The 17461-nt window shown below is 44.0% G+C and overlaps 1 protein-coding gene across 2 annotated transcripts; it reads right to left on the reverse strand.

The window, feature by feature from the left end:
• Nucleotides 1-1906: 1906 nt before the first annotated feature.
• Nucleotides 1907-17068, reverse strand: nectin4b (nectin cell adhesion molecule 4b). 2 transcript variants are annotated; one of them, XM_070973766.1, is made up of 11 exons: nt 16924-17068; nt 13270-13470; nt 12251-12418; nt 9194-9472; nt 6539-6656; nt 4944-5095; nt 4560-4707; nt 4277-4352; nt 3873-3932; nt 2730-2930; nt 1907-2279 (listed from the first exon to the last, which is right to left on the reverse strand). In XM_070973766.1, the coding sequence occupies exons 1-11, from the start codon at nt 16973-16975 to the stop codon at nt 1983-1985; spliced, it is 1752 nt and encodes a 583-aa protein (XP_070829867.1). In that variant the 5' UTR covers nt 16976-17068; the 3' UTR covers nt 1907-1982. The 2 variants fall into 2 exon arrangements, with proteins under 2 accessions (XP_070829867.1, XP_070829868.1); XM_070973767.1 differs by having other exon boundaries at nt 1908-2243.
• Between the last annotated feature and the right edge of the window lie 393 nt (nt 17069-17461).

The raw sequence follows: 17461 nt of genomic DNA on the forward strand, positions 1-17461 counted from the left end.
CCAGTCACACCAGTGAGACCAGTCGCCCCGTCAAAGTGCACTTTTTTTCTACTTGTATCCACAATATCACTTATTTCAGTCCAGTCCAAACCAGGAAATCACTACAGTCTAATGCAAACGCCACATTACTGCAGCAGCTGTGACCAGTGACGCCCTTTAACCTCACGCTGAGCTGAAACCAGCTGAACTGTTCAGGTTACAGTAAAGACCAGTGTGACCACGGTCGCTCAGTCCAGCTCTGCTCTTCACTACAGACTTGCAGTACTGACCTTTCAGTCGAGTCTTGTCAGGCCACGTTCTACTGCAGCTCCACTGCGTTTCAGAGGGAGGAAATTATTTTGATACTTGTCACGTTTCATGTTAAAACAGGTTCCAGCAAACGCTGCTGCGTTTCCTTGTAATTATTTTAATGATTTTATTTTTAGTACTTTTGAGGTTTGTACTAATTGTACAAACTACTAATGGACAAAACGACAATGTGAAGGCATCAATTTGGGTTCTTGTTCTAATTTTGACAGCATTTTCAGAATTTTTACAAACCAAACCATCAATTTAGTGAGAAAATAATCAGCAGATTAATCGATAATGAAAATGATTAATTACAGACTTATACAAAATAGTTCAATATGAGCTCCAGCTGAAACAAGTAACAGTAAAATCCTGCTTTTACATGAGTGCATGAGTCATAATAATCTAATGATAGACTATATAAAAGTACATCAGTCACAGGGGACATTTTTCTGCATTGAGTAATTTTAGTACTTTAATGATCAGTAACATTTTCAATGCAGGACTTTGACTTGTAACAGAGTATTTCTGCAGTGTGGTCGTAGTACTTCTACTGAAGTAAAGGATGTGAATACTCGGTCCACCGCTGACAGTGACTTTGTTTTAATGCTGTACTTTTATGAATAAACATTTCAACATTTACATGGCAGTTCTTCAGTTTCATACAAAAACACTGAGCGGATAGAAAACTATTTACACAACATATTCACACCAGATGTGATGCACAGCGTTTCCACAGTTCATCTCCTGCTCGTCTCATCCAGTCTGCTGCTGAGTTAAAATGGTTTGAAGCTGCTCATGAAAAGCAGTTTGCTGTGTTCATCCATGAACATCCACCAGTGTCACAGCTCTCCATGTCTGTGTTCAGGTGGTCCAGGTAACAGCCTTTTTGACCTCTTAGTTGCTGGTAGCTGTTAATCACATGATCATTAACATACAGTAGCTCCATATATGTCGTCCTAAGATATATATATATATATATATAATACATACATACATACACAAATACACTAAGTTCTTATCCAAGCTGAAAATATCCAACTTTTGAGTCCAGTTTGCTCTGAACTTGGACAGACAGCGGAGCTTAGATAAGGTCTTTGTCCACGTCTTCCTCCATGAATGTTTGTGATGTAAACGAGGAACCCTGGGCTGACAGGAGCCACTGGGAAGCTCCCTTTTGAATAAAAAAAGTTGTGTTCAGCTGGAAGTCAGCAAAGCGGTGGATGCAAAATGTTAACACAGTAAACATTGTGTAACAGGAACCTTAATTCCTTGCACGCTGAAGGAGAGGAGGATGGTGGTCGCGGTTCGTGAGAGGCAAAACCTGCCAGTCATCTATTTCTCCATCTTCAAAGTAATTAGGATCAAAACATCAAAATTATAGCGAACCCTGGTGGCCATGAACCACAAAGTCCCTGGTTTGTTTCTGGCTGGAGGACCTTTGCTGCCATCTCTCTCACCTCATTCCCTGTTGACTATCTAATAAAAGGCATAAAAGCCCCCAAAATAATTTAAAAACATCCCAGTTATCACACAAACAGACAAAAATAATCAAAGTTTGGATCATTCTTCGGCCTAATTAGCCGCTGCAGTCTGTGTCGGAAACAGACATCCCATTACAAAGAATGAGGTCATTGTCAATGCAGGGATGCGGACGGCGCTCTTGTCGTGGACGAGGGTCTGTGGTCTAGAATCTAGATGATCTGTCCTCGGGGGTGCAGCAGAATAGCATTGGAGTGCGGCCTGGGCCTGAGGAGCCCGTTACTGTAGTAGAAGTGATTGGTGAGCGCCTCCGAGAGCTGGTAGGAGCTGCTGTCTTCGTCATCCTCGTGTCCCTCCTCTACCGACTGCGGGGAGTCTCCCTCCCGGAGGTGGCCCAGGTCCGTGTCCTTGGGCCCGACGCCGTCATCCTGCTGGGCCTTCACGGGAACCAGGGACGAGGGCAGGCCTGAGTCCTGGTAGACGGAGTGAAAAGGCTGATGACTACTTTTCTGATAAAAAGATGAAATAGAGTGCTGGATGTAGACAATTATTTTACACCTCTAAGCATTTCCACAGAATAAATAAGGACATGGTTCAGAGGGTCTCATCTGGACTGGAAAATGTTTTGGTTCAACAAATTCCCCAACAGCAACCTATGAAATACAGGATGTGTGCTTCTGTTTGGTGAAGAGAAAGGAAATCTAAACTCTTCCACATGTTGGCAGCGCTGAATGCAGCCCTGTGGAGGGAGGACTGAGCGTTTAAAGGAGCCAATCAGGGACGCGTCAGGCATCTGTTGACTTGACATCAGGTGCGTTTCCAGTGTTTGTTTGTTGCCCTTCGCTGTCTCCATGAGCAACAACACGAGTTCAGCAGTAAATAAAGCACGATGCTGTGCGACACACTGTAAACGAAACTATACGCATTTCTGCTTAATCCTTCATCCCCATGTCACATACCAGCGACATGTTGCTGCTCTTCAGGTATGACTCCACCCTCCTCCTGCGCTCCTCCCTCTCTCCGTCCATCTCCGCTCCCCTCAGGCTCTCTCTGCCGTCGTGCCACACGACTGGACGTCCCAGTTCGTCCAGCTCCACCCCTCCCGGGGGTCCCCACTTCCCACCCAGAGTGGACTGGCTGCCTTTGTAGATGGGTCGTTCCTGCAGGCGGGGAGGGGGCCCGAACACAACACTGTCACAACACTGATACCTTCATGTAACGAGCAGCTATTCTGTTTGTCTGGTATAAAATTGTTTGTGTAGTAATAGAAGGAAAGCTGGTGACTGAGGCCAATTTTTGGTATAAATTTGACTGTTTTAATTTTAAACGTGAATATTCAGCATTTGCTCCAGATGTTTAGTTTAGGTTTGTTCATTGAGTAAAATCCTTCAAAAGCACATTGGAGTGATCTCTCTAGTCAGCCATTGCATTTAATCAGCATGGGAGAAGGCTGCAACTAATTATTTTCTCAGTTAATATATTCATTATTAATATTTTCCCAATTAATCAGTTAATTCAATGCTATATAAAAGGTCAGAAAATAATTACAAAATGCTCATCACATTTTCCCAGATCCTAAGGTGACATCTTCAGGTTCAATCGACATTCTGAGGCCCAAAAAAACAGAGAAAATACCACATATTTATCAGCTAATTCAGAGGTTCCCAAACTTCCTCCACCATGAACCCCTTTAGAAGTCTAAAACAAGCCTGTTTGCTCCCTCTTTGATGCAGAAATCCAGTAAGTATTTTGGGGAAACCAGTAACAAAAAGAGGCACAAATTACATTGTCAAGATCACAAACTGCATGTTTTTCTGTTAATTTTTTTGAAAGTGTGACTTTATACACACGAGACAAGAGGCTCTCCCGCTACACTGGCAGGGGACTCAGTTTTTTATCATTTTAAAGTGACTCCTGTAATTAATCAGCGAGCATCACCTGTTTTTCTTTTGATTCGCTGATCCAAAAGTCGTTTTTTTAACTAATAAATAAATCTCTTTAACCTGCGAGCACTTATATTGTTTTACTGTGATTAAATCAATCAAACTCTTTAAACTGCTCCTTCACATTCTTTCCTCTGGTCATGTATGTGAGGAACTCACCAGAGACATCTGGCTGTTTTTCATTCGGCTGTCTACTCTGAGCAGGGCGTAATCTTCAGACTCCAAAAAACAAAGAAAGTGAAAGTTAGTGAACATGAACACAAAAGATAAATAAAATGAATCACGCAGAATGAGATATTAATAATAAGCGTCTATGAACACGGCTTGCTATTTGTTTGAAGCTGCAGCAGCCTGTAATCATCGGCCTCCACGGCAGACACGGCTGCTGACTTGCCAGCGGCTCCACCCCGGCTACGCCCGGCCGGGGCGGGTGTGTCGGCCAGGTTTCTCTCAAACCTGCAGGTTATTGTTCTCAGCAGGAGTGTGTGTGTGTCTCTGTGTGTGTCTGTGTGTGTGTGTGTGTGTGTGTGTGTGTGTGTGTGTGTGTGTGTGTGTGTTTGTACCTGCACTCTGGGGTCTGTGCTCACAGAGTTCAGTCTCCTGAAGGAGGCTTGTCTGGAGAGGCTGTTAATTTCCTCCCTGGAGAAAAAACACAGCACATTTGGAGGATTTACTGAAGAGCAGTGTCTGAAATTGTAATTTCAGAAAATAGGTCACAGTGTGTAAATAGTTTAAGCAGCAGTTTACAACATTCACAGTCGGGCTCTCATCACATTAGGGGAAATAAATACGTCTTTTCCAGTTTCTCACTGCATGGCGTCTTTAAGAAAACGTGGGTCAGCTTACGTTTTTTCGCTGAGCTCCATCTCGAGCTTTTTGTTTTTGTGGCTATGGTAGCGGTTGACCAGCAGGACCACGATGACCAGGAATATGACCAGAGCTCCGGCCGAAGCTCCGATAATGATCAGCAGCTGGTTGTCAATGGGGGAGCTGCCTGTGGGGAGGAGGACACCTGATGAATCCCTCTCACTCAAACGCATCGACACTGCGGCAAAACTGCACTGACATGCAATGAGGATCCTGATCGAGTTCAAGAGCGACTGTTTCTGCCTTCTGTGCATCACAAAGGGGCAGCAGAGAATTTGCTCTGTTCCTCCCAACAAAGCGTACAACAGCAGGACAGTTTGCGTGTGATCTTAACCTCTAACAAAACTGAAGTTCCTTCCTTACCTGTAACTGTCAGCGTGTACTCTGTTTTTCCTACTCCCACTTTGTTCTTGACCACACACTCATAGACCCCGCTGTCATTCATGCGAAGGGGCCGCCCAAAAACAAGCTTCCCTCCAACCACAGATGTCTTCTCAGGCAAAGCTCCTCCTCTCCTGTGAATAATCAGAGGAGCGTTTCATCATTAATTGACAATGATGCATCGCAGAGGTGAACCCGCGGACAAACCACACAGAAACCTGTGACTCACTGCTTGAAACAATAGCTCTGACTCATTGTTGTTGACTGACAAAAGAAATGAACAGAACGCAAACGCACATTCCAGTTCAAACTATTTCCACTGAGGCGTCAGAGGAGGAAACGTCTAATAAGGCCAGGTCTGAAACAACAGCATTCAGCGCAGCAACTGGTTTGTGTTACGGAAGTGATCGGGCTGAACAAACACGACACAGGATCAGGTTCACCGCAGAGTGCAACCACCAATTCACATGCACCTGAACCCAAACCTGCCGGGCTTACAACTGGCGCCCATTGATCCGAATAGCCCGAATAAATACTAGGTTTGAGGGATTTAAGCAAGTCCAGCGACTGAGTCCCACACTGCAGCTGAAGCCATCGCAGGCCACATAATGGCAAGCCAGTTTCTGATCAGGTCCACTGAGAGGGGTCATGTTGCACCTGTGTCTCACTGTGCTGCAGCAGCTATTTAAACTGCTGCTTTACCCCCCAAAACTGAGGCCAGCTCAGATTTCTTTTCTCAAAACCCCACCTAGCTCCTCTAACCAGCCCTTTAGAAAAGAGTCACAGGTGGAGATTGCATCTGACACAGAGTAGATGGGTGAAAATGATACAGACAGGTGAGTAATCCACCTTTAGCAGCCAAAAAGATTCTGGTCAGTGCAACAGATGCAGGCAGGCACATTGTTACCTCTGGGCAGAGCCGGGTTAGCCGTTTCCCCCCGTTTCCAGTCTTTACCCTAAGCTAAGATAAACAGTATGAGTTTGCACTGATGAACGCGCCGAAGGGTCTGTGGTGTTGAAAAGGTTTAATCCAGAATAATCTTAATATTTCAAGACTGTCTCATGGCTGCAATATTTTTCACTCGGCACACAACATTCGATCATTGTGTGTTCACTCATAGCTGTAATGGCTGGTACAGTGTCTCTAATTAAAGTACAGACCCTGTGTTTTACCAGGCATTAGAGTGATATTTAAAGCATGGCACTATGATTAAGCGCTTAGCATGTGTCTCCTGCTCTTCCTTGTGTCCCTCCCTCCCTCCCTCGTGTGAAAACATCTCCCTCGCTCTTTTTCTAACTTCCAATTGCGCAACACGACACCATATCTTTTATTCCGCGATGAATTGAGCCGGCAGAGAAAGACGCCCTCCTTTAGATTGAAGCGCTCTTCTTTGTTGTTCTCGGGCGTGCAGGCTGCGCATATGCGCGTTCTGTATGTTTTGAGACACATTCCAGCGCCATGTAAAGAAGTAGTTTAGCAGTGCACACAGCGTTGAATTAACATGTATTTGTCAGATTCTCGCGGGCAGCCAGGCAGAGCTAAACTGCATGAGCAGCAGACGGGCTGATGACGTTACCGTGTCCAGGTGATGTTCTGAGGTTCGGGGTATCCTCTGCTGCTGCACACCAGCTCAGCCTTCTCCAAACCCCTGTACCAGTTTCCTGTAGCAGCGCTGATGGTGGCATCTGGGGGGTCTGAGACAGAAACACAGACATCAGCACACAGTGACACAAAAGATGAGGCTGTTTTTTTATCTTTAAGGCAGTGCAGAGGTGGGACAAAGCCATTGTTTTGCAAGTCACAAATAAGTCTCAAGACTTGGATATGAAGTCCAGAGTCAAGTCCAAGTACAAAACTTTGTGCTCTGAGTCTGAAACAAGTCGTTTTAATCAGATTAGGTCAGATAAACCTTCACCGTCTCCCTGAGGAGAAATCTGTCTCAGGCATTTGAGGGACACAGTCGACGCAGCAGCACACACGTGCGATCACACTACGGTTAACATGCAGCATCACACCCAGATCTACACACACACACACACACAAAGAATACTGCACAGCTGCCACTCATCAAGCACTGCAGACCGTTTTAACAGCAACAGTCAGGATACTACGTTTACAGGAATAATGAGTGTTTTATACAGCTGAACTTATTACTTCCAAATAAACTCCGAACATTTAAAAGCAAACTGATCAGAGACGTTCTGGTACAAATCTTTTTCCACTGACGTAACGGCAATTATTCGTAAATGTCAAATGTTTTGCATGTTGCTGACGAGTCTTCACATGTGGAGGGTGTTATCTGATGTCGGTCTGCTGGTCTGGTTACTGCCAAACGGATCTTTTCCTCCTGCTCAGGCACAGTGACTGGCTGTCAGGCTGATTTGTGTGCTGTTTATCTGAAAATGAAAGGTTGCTTTGCTGAATGATATTTTTTCTAAAAGTATTTTTTAGTCTTTGGCCTTGAGGAGGATATCAAGTCATTCCAAAAGGTTTAAGTTGAGAGCTGCAAGTCTGAGTCATCAGATTCATGACTTGGATCCGACTCGAGTCCGCTCCTTTGGACGTCACTGAGTCTGTGACAAAGAACAACTGTTGTGCACTGACAGACCTGAGGTTCAGGCGCCTTTTCTGCCGCTGCACTCACAGTGATAGCTGTGGACGTAGCGTGACTCACACACTTTCCCAGCGAGCAATCCAACCTGCCAATATTGTCTAATGTTTAGCCTGCTGTCACCCATTTATTTTCTTGCAGGAAGGTTAAGCTATACAAATATATCGTGCAGGGACTCTAGAGGGAGAAAATGTCATTAGTTAAATTAGCTATTAGCGAGAGGAGCTAAAACAATTGGCCCGTAGCTGAGCACACAGTACGCTGTGACCTAATTCAAAACTTTATTTTTGTTCTAAGCAGGTTTAAAACAGGCAGCGTGTTCACACAGGAAAAGTGACACAATTAGGAAAACAAATACTGAAAACGTCTGCATCCATACATGTCCCAAAATGCCACGCACAAAAAATAGGTGCAAAAAAATACAAATAAATGGTGGATGGTGGTAAAACTAAGATCTCAGAAAACCAAAAAATGTTTCAATATTCAGAAAACTTTGCTCTTAACAGATAAACCTGATTCTCAGTTGATTTGCTTGATTTGTTTGGATCCAAAATTACTAGTAATATCAAATAAATATATATTGAAGCAGGTAATGCTTTCAAAAATGCCAGTTTGACTGACATCTCACAGACTTCCTGATGCAGATTAATAGATAGTGTATCCTGTGTACAGTGCAGAATGGATTGGGAACATAGCGATGTGGACCAGGTCATTCGGTTCATGTTCAAACGAGCGCTCGATTACTCATCTCAGTAAGCCGGTAAACTACTGACCTAATCAAGTCATGAATCACTCGTGTGTCACTGTCATTTAGATTTTGCTATTTTGACTGAAATAACCTTTTTCGCTGCAGATGTGTTGACACGCCAGAGGAAATGCTGCCGGAAAAGCACAGCTGGAGCCAATAATATTAATAATTCATCAGCTATAATTTCATTCATCCTGTTATATGGCTCTGGTATGACTTCCTGACTGACACACCTCATCCACATCAAAGTGATCATTAATGATTTTAGCTCTTCCTGTGCAAAGAAAAACTTTCTTGTTTCCTGCTACGAGTGTAAAACACTTAATTTTGACCTCTGTTTGACCCAGGAAATGGAGGCGCTGCTCAAAGCTGCAGAGAAACACTAAAGCACGCTGTGGATGGCGGCGAGACCGCTCAAAGAAGTTTTAAAACAGTGGAAAAACATTTCACTTTCCTTCTGTCATGTTTGATTGACGTTGACGCGCACCCATGGCAGCGTGTGCTGCATATTTCCTGTTAGCACAAAATGTACAGTACAGTGATTTCCTGTAAACAAACTGAGCGCAATCTGACATTAGAACAGCACATAGTGTGTACAGCTGGTATGTAACATGGAATCAGGACACGCCTGCTGTGAAAAAGGCCTTCACCTCCTTTGTTATTCAACTTTCCAGATAATAAGTTGCACTCTGACAAAAGGTGGGTCTTTGGTTCCTCCCACTGACGTTTAACTCAACCAGTAAGATTATTTCTGCACTTACCCAAGCTCTACCTTCAAGAAAATTATAATTAAAATGCCAATCTGCTTCACCTCTGCTCCACCGTTGGGCTCTTTTGGCCTTAAAGTCAGCCTCGTTATTAGCCGTACTCACATTGAACCACCAGGCGGTTTGAGATCCTGCGCGGCTGCTCCAGGCTGGGATGCCACACCAAACAGTCCAGCTTTTTCCCGTTCATGTTGCGGAGGGGGTGCAGGGAGTAGTAGCTGGACACGGACCCGCCCTCTTTGGTGCGGTTCTGGGACTGGCCCGGCAGGTCGGTGTCCCAGGAGAGACGGGGAGGCGGGCGGCCCACGGCCCGACAGGAGGCGACCACACGGAACGACTGGCCCTCCACCAGTTCCACAGGCTCCAGGGAGGAGATGGGTAAGACTGAGGGAGGAGGAGGAGGAGGAGGAGGAAGAGAGCGAGTTTAGTGAAGACTTAGAGACCCCCTTCATTAAAAAAAATATCTTTACTTAACGTTTCTTCACTTGGATGTTTGTGCAGAGTGAAGTGTGAGCAGTTTGACACTTGAGGGTGAAAGTTTCTCTGCGCTCGGCTTAAATCTGAGTTCAACCTCCAGAGCTCAGGCAGTGACAACGGCCTCTGCACTGCCAGCAGGAGACGTCCGGTCCAGTTTAACTTTCCACATTCACAGATTCTGGACTTTTCTGAGTGAACGAGTACATGTATGTTTTTCAGACATTGACAAATAAATTTAATTTTTTAGTCCAAGAGCCCAGCAGACTCAAATTATCATTCCAAGCATTTTAATATGGCATAAAACTCATCTTGATTTAGAAAGTGATGTACAAACAATAAACAGCTTCAGTACAGTAACATGCAGTATACTGGCTTAGAGGATTATTATCCTTCAGTATTTATTAGTACTCCATACTAATGTACGCAGAATCAGTGAAGAATCTTAAAAAGTCTGATTTTCTCAGTTCTTATGTCTCATCTGTCTCTCTGTTTTTATATTTATGTTTTTTTTATTTGCCTGATTTTATTTAATCTTGAAATGCTTTAATCGTGGTTGTTCTGTCAAAGCACCCTGTAACCTTCTCTTTTTGAAAATATCTGCATAAATAAAGTTCATTATTATGTTTTTACACAGAACAGAGACATCAACAAATCAAAACACACTACGGAAAGCAGAACATGCCAAAAATCAACAAACCCATTCTGTGCTTGTTTTCATTTTCTTGGAGTATAAAATGAAAATCCATTAAATTGCTGAAATGTATTTGTTTGGTAAACCAATCTGCTTATTATTTTTGCTCTTTTTTCTCATCAAACTGACAATATTTGCTTAATTATGTACTTTATTTATGTTCTTTAAGTATAAAACCTTTGCTATGTTGTGTGTAATTGTACTGTATCATATAGATTGAACCTGTATTATCTCACTCTTATAGAACAGTGTTTTGTGGGTACATCTCATTAAAAACAGCATTAGTATTAAATATGATGGGCTTAAACAGAGTCCCTGCAATTACAGTATACATTGTTACTGCATTCACGTATAATTAATACTTCCCAAAGCCCGCTTCAAGCAAATTTGTCTTTACCTTAAATTCCCTAAAGAGGCTGTAATTAGATCCATTAAAACCTGGATTTAACCAAAGGTTCTGGTGTGTTTGTGTAGTGATTGTCATTGTATGTCAGGGACAAGTTTGAGCAACAAGCTGGAAGATTCAGATAAGAATACTGTTCCCAAAAAAAGAGACCTTACATACATCAGAGAAGACCGTGATCAAGAAAACAAGGTACCACCAGGAGGTTACTGCGCCGTCCGTGACAGAATTCTCCTCAATGTTCAGATGCCGAACACGGAGCTGAACCAGCATCACGACAGTCTAATATTATTGTGATATTTTCCCATTAATACACCTCTGTTTAGTTGCCCTCTGTCACCAGCTGCTTTAATATGACTGTGATTCACACCCCGGTCATGTCGGCCTTCACTGTCATAAACACTCAGCGGGAACACCTGCTGAGCCTTCCCACTGCTGTTTGGATTATTAACGCATGGAGACAAAACAGGTAGTTAGCATTAGCAGAAATAGCCATTATGGATTAGCACACAAAGACGAGGGCACCACCTGTAGAGGCTTTACAAACAGAAACTCCTAAAAACATGACATCACAGTACCGCCCACAGCGTTTGATTGGCAGGTGATATCTGGGAAGCGATTTCCTGCAGGGAAAAGATGCTGCGATTAAAGCTAGAATGAAGAATGATCTTTTAATCAGGGATGACAGTGATTAGAGACACCTAATGCTTAAACCCATATGCATGAAAATCCAGTAGACATCTATGAACTGGCCAAAAAAGGAGCGTACATGAAGGATCTCCTTTGGGTACTGGAGTGTTTAAACTCCTGTCCAGAGTGAGAAGAAATCAAGATGTTTGATAAGTCCATAGATTTACATGCAGCTTATGATCGAATGTTTATGGGTTAACGCGTGCTTGTGACCGAGCCGTCACTGCTGATGACTGGCAGCAATACAATAAAGCCATTCATGACAGACAGCGTCGCCGCAGGGTTTTATTTCGAGGAGGATCCATTAAAAACAACAGCATTTCACGGCTGCTGTTACGGTTCCACTGCAAGGACGCAATGCAATCATCTCAGACGGCGCGCAGCTGGAGGAGATCCAAAATACTCTGCCAGGTGACCGAGTGTCTACGGACAGAAGGTGTAAAGACCTCTGAGGCAGATTTGTAATGGCGTGTGGCTCCAACATAATTATCTTTTATTATAAATTGCTCAAAATCAGCTTTTCAGTGTTTTAACAGTTTAGCTACGACATTGCTGCTGTAACACCAGCGTGCAACAATCATCTGCTTTTGGTACAAGCAGATTTGGGGTATATTGAAGCTTTTTTCCACTCAGTATGGCGCAGTTACACTGAATAAACTCTTAAAAACCATATTCACTTTTCAGATGTGCTGTCAGTGTCTGTGGCCACGTCGGCAAACCTGCTGAATTTCCCCTGGTCGGCAGTGCTGTTTCTTCTATGGAGATGATTATGGTTTAAACATCATTACAGCAGCTCTGCCAGGATTAGGAAGGTGTGGGAAGAGAAGAAAGAAGAAAGCAGGAGGAGTAGGAGGAGCAGGAGGAGGAGGAGGAGGAGGAGGAGGAGGAGGCTGACTCTTACTCCATACGGTGAGCTTGATGTGCCTCTCAAAGTTCCCGTTGGGGAAGGTGGAGATGTGGCAGGTGTAGCTGCCCTCGTCCGACTCCTCCGTGCTGGGGATGAGCAGGGCCGAGTTCTCCGTGGGGCTCTTGCTCTCGAACCTCACCCGGCCCGAGTAACGTCCGAACTCTGATGCACAAAACAAAGACTTCAGCTCAGGCCAGAAAACACGTCCATCAAGCTCAAACAGGGAACACGCTCTTTAAAAATGTTTTCCCAGTGAGAAATCCTCAGTCAAAAGCATCAACTCCAAGAAAGGGAACACACATAAACCAGCATTTATCCAGTGATGTCACAACCCCACAAATCATCCGGGTGCAAACCTATAGTCTCCCCGCATGATCTCATTTCAAATAACACTGTGTTGCCAGATTTGTAAGCATATACAAGTCATTTATCACAGAGCTATGTCTGAATAATAGTTTGCGCAGAAAAACGGTCATCCTGGTTCGTTCTGATGTTTGGTTGTGACAGCCATCAGTTAGATACAGCCTAACTTTTCACATGGGGGAAACCACTGATTAAATAAAAAGTAGCCCAGCTGGGGCAGAAAAGCATCCAATCTGGCAACACTGCAGCGCTGCAAACCGTCCAATATCTGTAAAGTATATGTGTTTAGATGAGCTTTGAATAGCTAATAAGACATAAAAAACCTAATCATGAACCTGGTGATTAACTGAACCATCCCACCCACAGTAGATTCACCTTCAGGTGAATGAATCTGTGAAATGATCAATGTCATCATCCACAGAATGACTGCTGTATGTTCTTCTGTTCTACTGAAGTCGTGCACAGTGAATTCTTCATTGGCCATAAGGTAGATGTAATATCTAATGTCAAGGGTTCAATTCCTGAACAGAAGGTCAGATCCTGCAGGTGCATTTTTCACCTGAGGTACGCTAACACTACACCTCAGTGATGCTAACAGCGTAGGAATAAACCCATTCACAAGCACTCATGAAGCCCTCGCCGCAGCCTACCTGTGTGGCCGTCCGTGAAGTGGGCGGTGATGATCTGGTCCTTGCTGCCGTCTGGGAGCTCCTTCAGCCAGGTGACCTGCACCACCTTCTCCCCCTGCTCCACCTGGTAGTGGCAGGGGAGCCTGGTCTCGCTCTCTGCCAGGGAGCGCAGGGAGGTGACGGCCTGAAGAGGCTCCACAAAGACGCCGTGCACACCCACCGCTGCAGACAGAGGGAAGGAGGGAGACGCTCATTGAAGCTGAGTGCTGTGAAGTGCTTAAACAGTTCATTTTCACGGCAATGCCTCCAATAGCTGTCCAGACATTTCACTAAAAGAAGACAATGTCAGCAGATCATCAAAGTATTGATCATCTGAGCTCCTTGAATGTCTGCGCACAGTTTAATGGTAACCCCTCTGACAGATGTGGAGATATTTGGATTTTCATGCCTTAAGTGACGCTGCTAACATGGCTAACAACCCAACATGTTTACCCAACATGGATCCATCCATTCTCTATACACCTCATCCTGTTAAAGGACGCGATGAGGTCCCATAATGCACTGGGCAAGAGGAGGTTAAACACACGCCTACTGGCAGTCGCTGATTCACCTCACCTGTTTGTCTGTTGACACGCAGACAGAGAAGAAATGCAAACTCACAAAGAATGGAGGAGGCTCTGAAGGCGAACGTGCTAACAGCTTCAACAATAGTGCCTTTATCTGCGTTAATTCTTTCTCCTGACGCAGACGCAGCTCGTTGTTGGTGAACAGACGTGCTTCTGTGATACAGTTTGTGCTATATGATGGCATACGTGGAGTTTTTTCTACACTGACTTGTTTTTGTGTGCCGTGTTAGATCATTTACTTCATATTTCCCTGATAGTGGATGATTCTGTTGAATGTTTCAGATTATTTATATTATAGAAAGTATTTCCTGTTTGGATACGAGACTTGGACCTGACCCCTCTCTGAGCTTCTCTTGACAGATTAAGATCACCTGTTTTGCAAAGCCCCTTCAATATTTTAGAAAATAAAACCTTTTCTATTCTTTGTTTCTATTTTCATTTACATTCTATAGATCCTGACATACAGTGTGCCATTGGTCTCATTTTAATAATGTCAATCAATCAATCAATCAATCAATCAATCAATCAATCTGTCAGTCGCGGATGTGGTAATTGCCTCAGGTATTTAAGATCTGGCTCTGATTCTGCACAGCAGTACTGAAAGCTGCTCAGTTTCTGTCATGACATTTTTTAGAGAAAGAATAGATTATTCAATATCGAGTCAAAACAGCAGCTTTTAGCGGCTTCAGTGCACTGGAGCAGTCTCTATCAGCGAGGTGTTATAGTATCAAAGCTGCCGACTAATGACTAAGACTGATTGCACCTTTATCACACCTGATTAAACGTGGGAGAGACACACAAACATGAGCGAGAAGGGTGTGAGAGATACATCAACAGCTCAAACAGGAAAAACCAAACAGTTGCCCTTTGATTTCTGGGATGAACTCGTATTTTTTTTCTGTGGTTACTGATTCATGAGCTCAATTAATGATTACACCACAGCCGATAGGGGACGCGGACTCCCACAGATAAAACTCCAACGCGGCCGGCAAAGCGTTGACACGGAGGAGGAGGGCAAACGGGTCTCATCGCACACACAGAAAGGTTAAATTTGGTGAACAAAGAAGTACAGTGTGGTTGACCTAATTGTAGAGAGAGAAGCGACAGAGGAAGACAGAAGAGTGAGACTTTAGAGGGAAGCGAAGAGAAATCAAGACAGTGTGATTAATGCCAAACTGCATGAAAGAGTTACACACTGCAGACGCACATTCTAGACAAACATGAGTTCACCTGAACGTCACAAGGCTGCCATACAAGCTTTTCCTGTTCACTCAGGACACGAGTAACTTTATCACACGAGTGACTGCAGGTTAAATAAAAACAGTCCCATATGCGCATTAGCTGTTTTAACTGGAGCGGCACAGTTGAACTGAGTTTATTCTCCACTGAGGAGGGAAACAAAAGCAGCAGAATTAGTCACACAGACCGGAAGACGCAGGTTGGGTAATAAGTTCTGATTCGTGCTAACTAAAAGTAAGAATGTGACTGAGCCACATTCTGTTATGCCACTTCTCTCTACACACCTGCAGGGACAAACAGATAAGCTACAGGGCCAAAAGTGTGTGGACACCCCAAAAATTACACCCATGTGTGATTTTTATTCCCAAACTGCGGGTTTAACGCGTTGCTGTCACAGCCTTCCATCTTCTGTGAAGACTTTCCACAAGCTTTTTGACTGAGGCTGCAGGGATTTGACCCCATTCAGCCACAAGAGCATCAGCTGGCTGGGCTGTGATGTCGGACGATAAGGCCTGGCTCATATTAAACCCAATTCTTAAAGCTGCAGCCAAATTCTGTCACACTATACGGAGAAAACCATTTCTTTACAGACCTGGAATTGGGCACAGGAGTTGAAACGGGTTGTGGAAACGAGGAAGGGCCACCCCAGACTGTTAGAAGTACACTACTGGCTAAATATCACCTTAGTGGCCTTGACTAAGTCAGGTGCAACCCTGGTTCCAAAAAGATGAGACACTGCGTGAAATGTAAATAAAAAACAAAACTAATCATCTGCAAATGAAAATGGTTTTTCTGAGCTCATGTATTAATCTCCTTTATCCAGTCATGTGTTCACAAAGAGGTGAACCTGCTCCATCCTCGCTCATGAACGACTGAGCCTTTCCAGGATGCCCCTTTCATACCCTATCATGAAACTATCACCTGTTACCAATGAACCCGTTTACCTGTGGAACGTTCCAAACAGGTGTTTTTGGAGCGTTCAACGTTCCCAGTCTTTTGTTGCTCCTGTCCCAACTTGTCTGAAACGTGTACACTGTCTTATTGAAACATCGGCATGATTAATGTTTGGTCATATCTCCTACAGACACGGGAAAAACACACCACCACACATCAAAAATGAGAGGAAATTCACTGTGCAACCGACATCAGGGCTGTCCACATACTTTTGGCCATATGGTGTAACAACATGCAACAATAGTGTTTAAATTTCCCTTCTTCACTGGAACAAAGGGGCCACGATCAAACCATAAAAGGCAGCCTCCAGCTAACAGTACACATGTGTGTCCACATACTTTTGGCCAAAGCGTGTAAAATGTATTAATGAATCATCAGCTTTGATTTCTTGTCATTTATGGGCAGAAGCAGGAAAAACAAATACACTGTGACACCAAGATCAGGGTTGTCCACATACTTTTGGCCATATAGTGTAACTACAGACAGCAATAGTCCGACTGTAACCAGAGAAACACAGATTTAGATGGCAGATATAAGCACAGACACACTGATTAGGCACCAGCATGAGGACGAAGAAGGATTTTATCAAAGCATGACTGCAACAGATCTGAAGTTATACTACAGGCCACATTTCCATATGGGAATATGGGGATATTATAGAAAGATTATACAGATTTATTCCCAAATTTCCCATTTTCGTTTTCCTGCTACTCAATTTTTCGGAATACGGTCACTTTTCATGGAGGTATAGAAAGTTAAAACATATGTTTTTGCTCACTTTAAGTAGTCTTTTTCATGCCACACTGGCAGCACAGACAGTGAACTGTCATGTAAATGAATGCAACAGAAAACTCACCCGTGAGTAACAGCAGCGCCAGACATGTCGCCCTTTGGCCCGTCAACTCCATCTCCAGTCCAAAAATAAAAGCTGGTCGGAATCAACTTATTCTGAGCTGCTGAAGCTGCTGATATTAAGCTTTCATTATGGAGGCCTGCGTGAAGTTGAGAGAGGAAGCCTGGCAGCAGCTAGGAGTCCCCAAACACCTGTAGGCAGGTGCAGCAGGTGTTTCCTCGTCTAAGCTCATATATGATGCGCGAAAAACAAAAATGCTCCACTGTCCACATGGACGAGATGAACATCGTTACGTGCACGTTGCAAACTGCTTTAACTTCATTTCGAGTGCAAGAAAAAGTCCTCCTCAGCACCTGGACGAAGCCCTCAGCAGAGAGGTAAAGGCAGACAGGTGAGCGGAAACACTGGGAATTAGACGTGAGGTGACGCCGAAAATAAAATAAAATAAACCGCGTATTGAGCAAACACGAGCCTGTCGCGCCTGTCACACGCAGGGTGAAGCACCTACAACATAGGTTTGAGCCTCTACACCTGTGCACCA

This window comes from Chaetodon trifascialis, chromosome 11, assembly GCF_039877785.1.
Source record: "Chaetodon trifascialis isolate fChaTrf1 chromosome 11, fChaTrf1.hap1, whole genome shotgun sequence".
NCBI lineage: Eukaryota > Metazoa > Chordata > Actinopteri > Chaetodontiformes > Chaetodontidae > Chaetodon > Chaetodon trifascialis.

Coding starts and splice junctions, on each gene's coding strand:
- nectin4b (XM_070973766.1), bottom strand. CDS start 16,975: ATGGAGTTGACGGGCCAAAGGGCGACATGTCTGGCGCTGCTGTTACTC. Junction 4,708..4,943: donor GTACACGCTGACAGTTACAG/GTAAGGAAGGAA, acceptor TCCTCCCCACAG/GCAGCTCCCCCATTGACAAC. Junction 3,933..4,276: donor GCACAGACCCCAGAGTGCAG/GTACAAACACAC, acceptor TGTTTTTTGGAG/TCTGAAGATTACGCCCTGCT.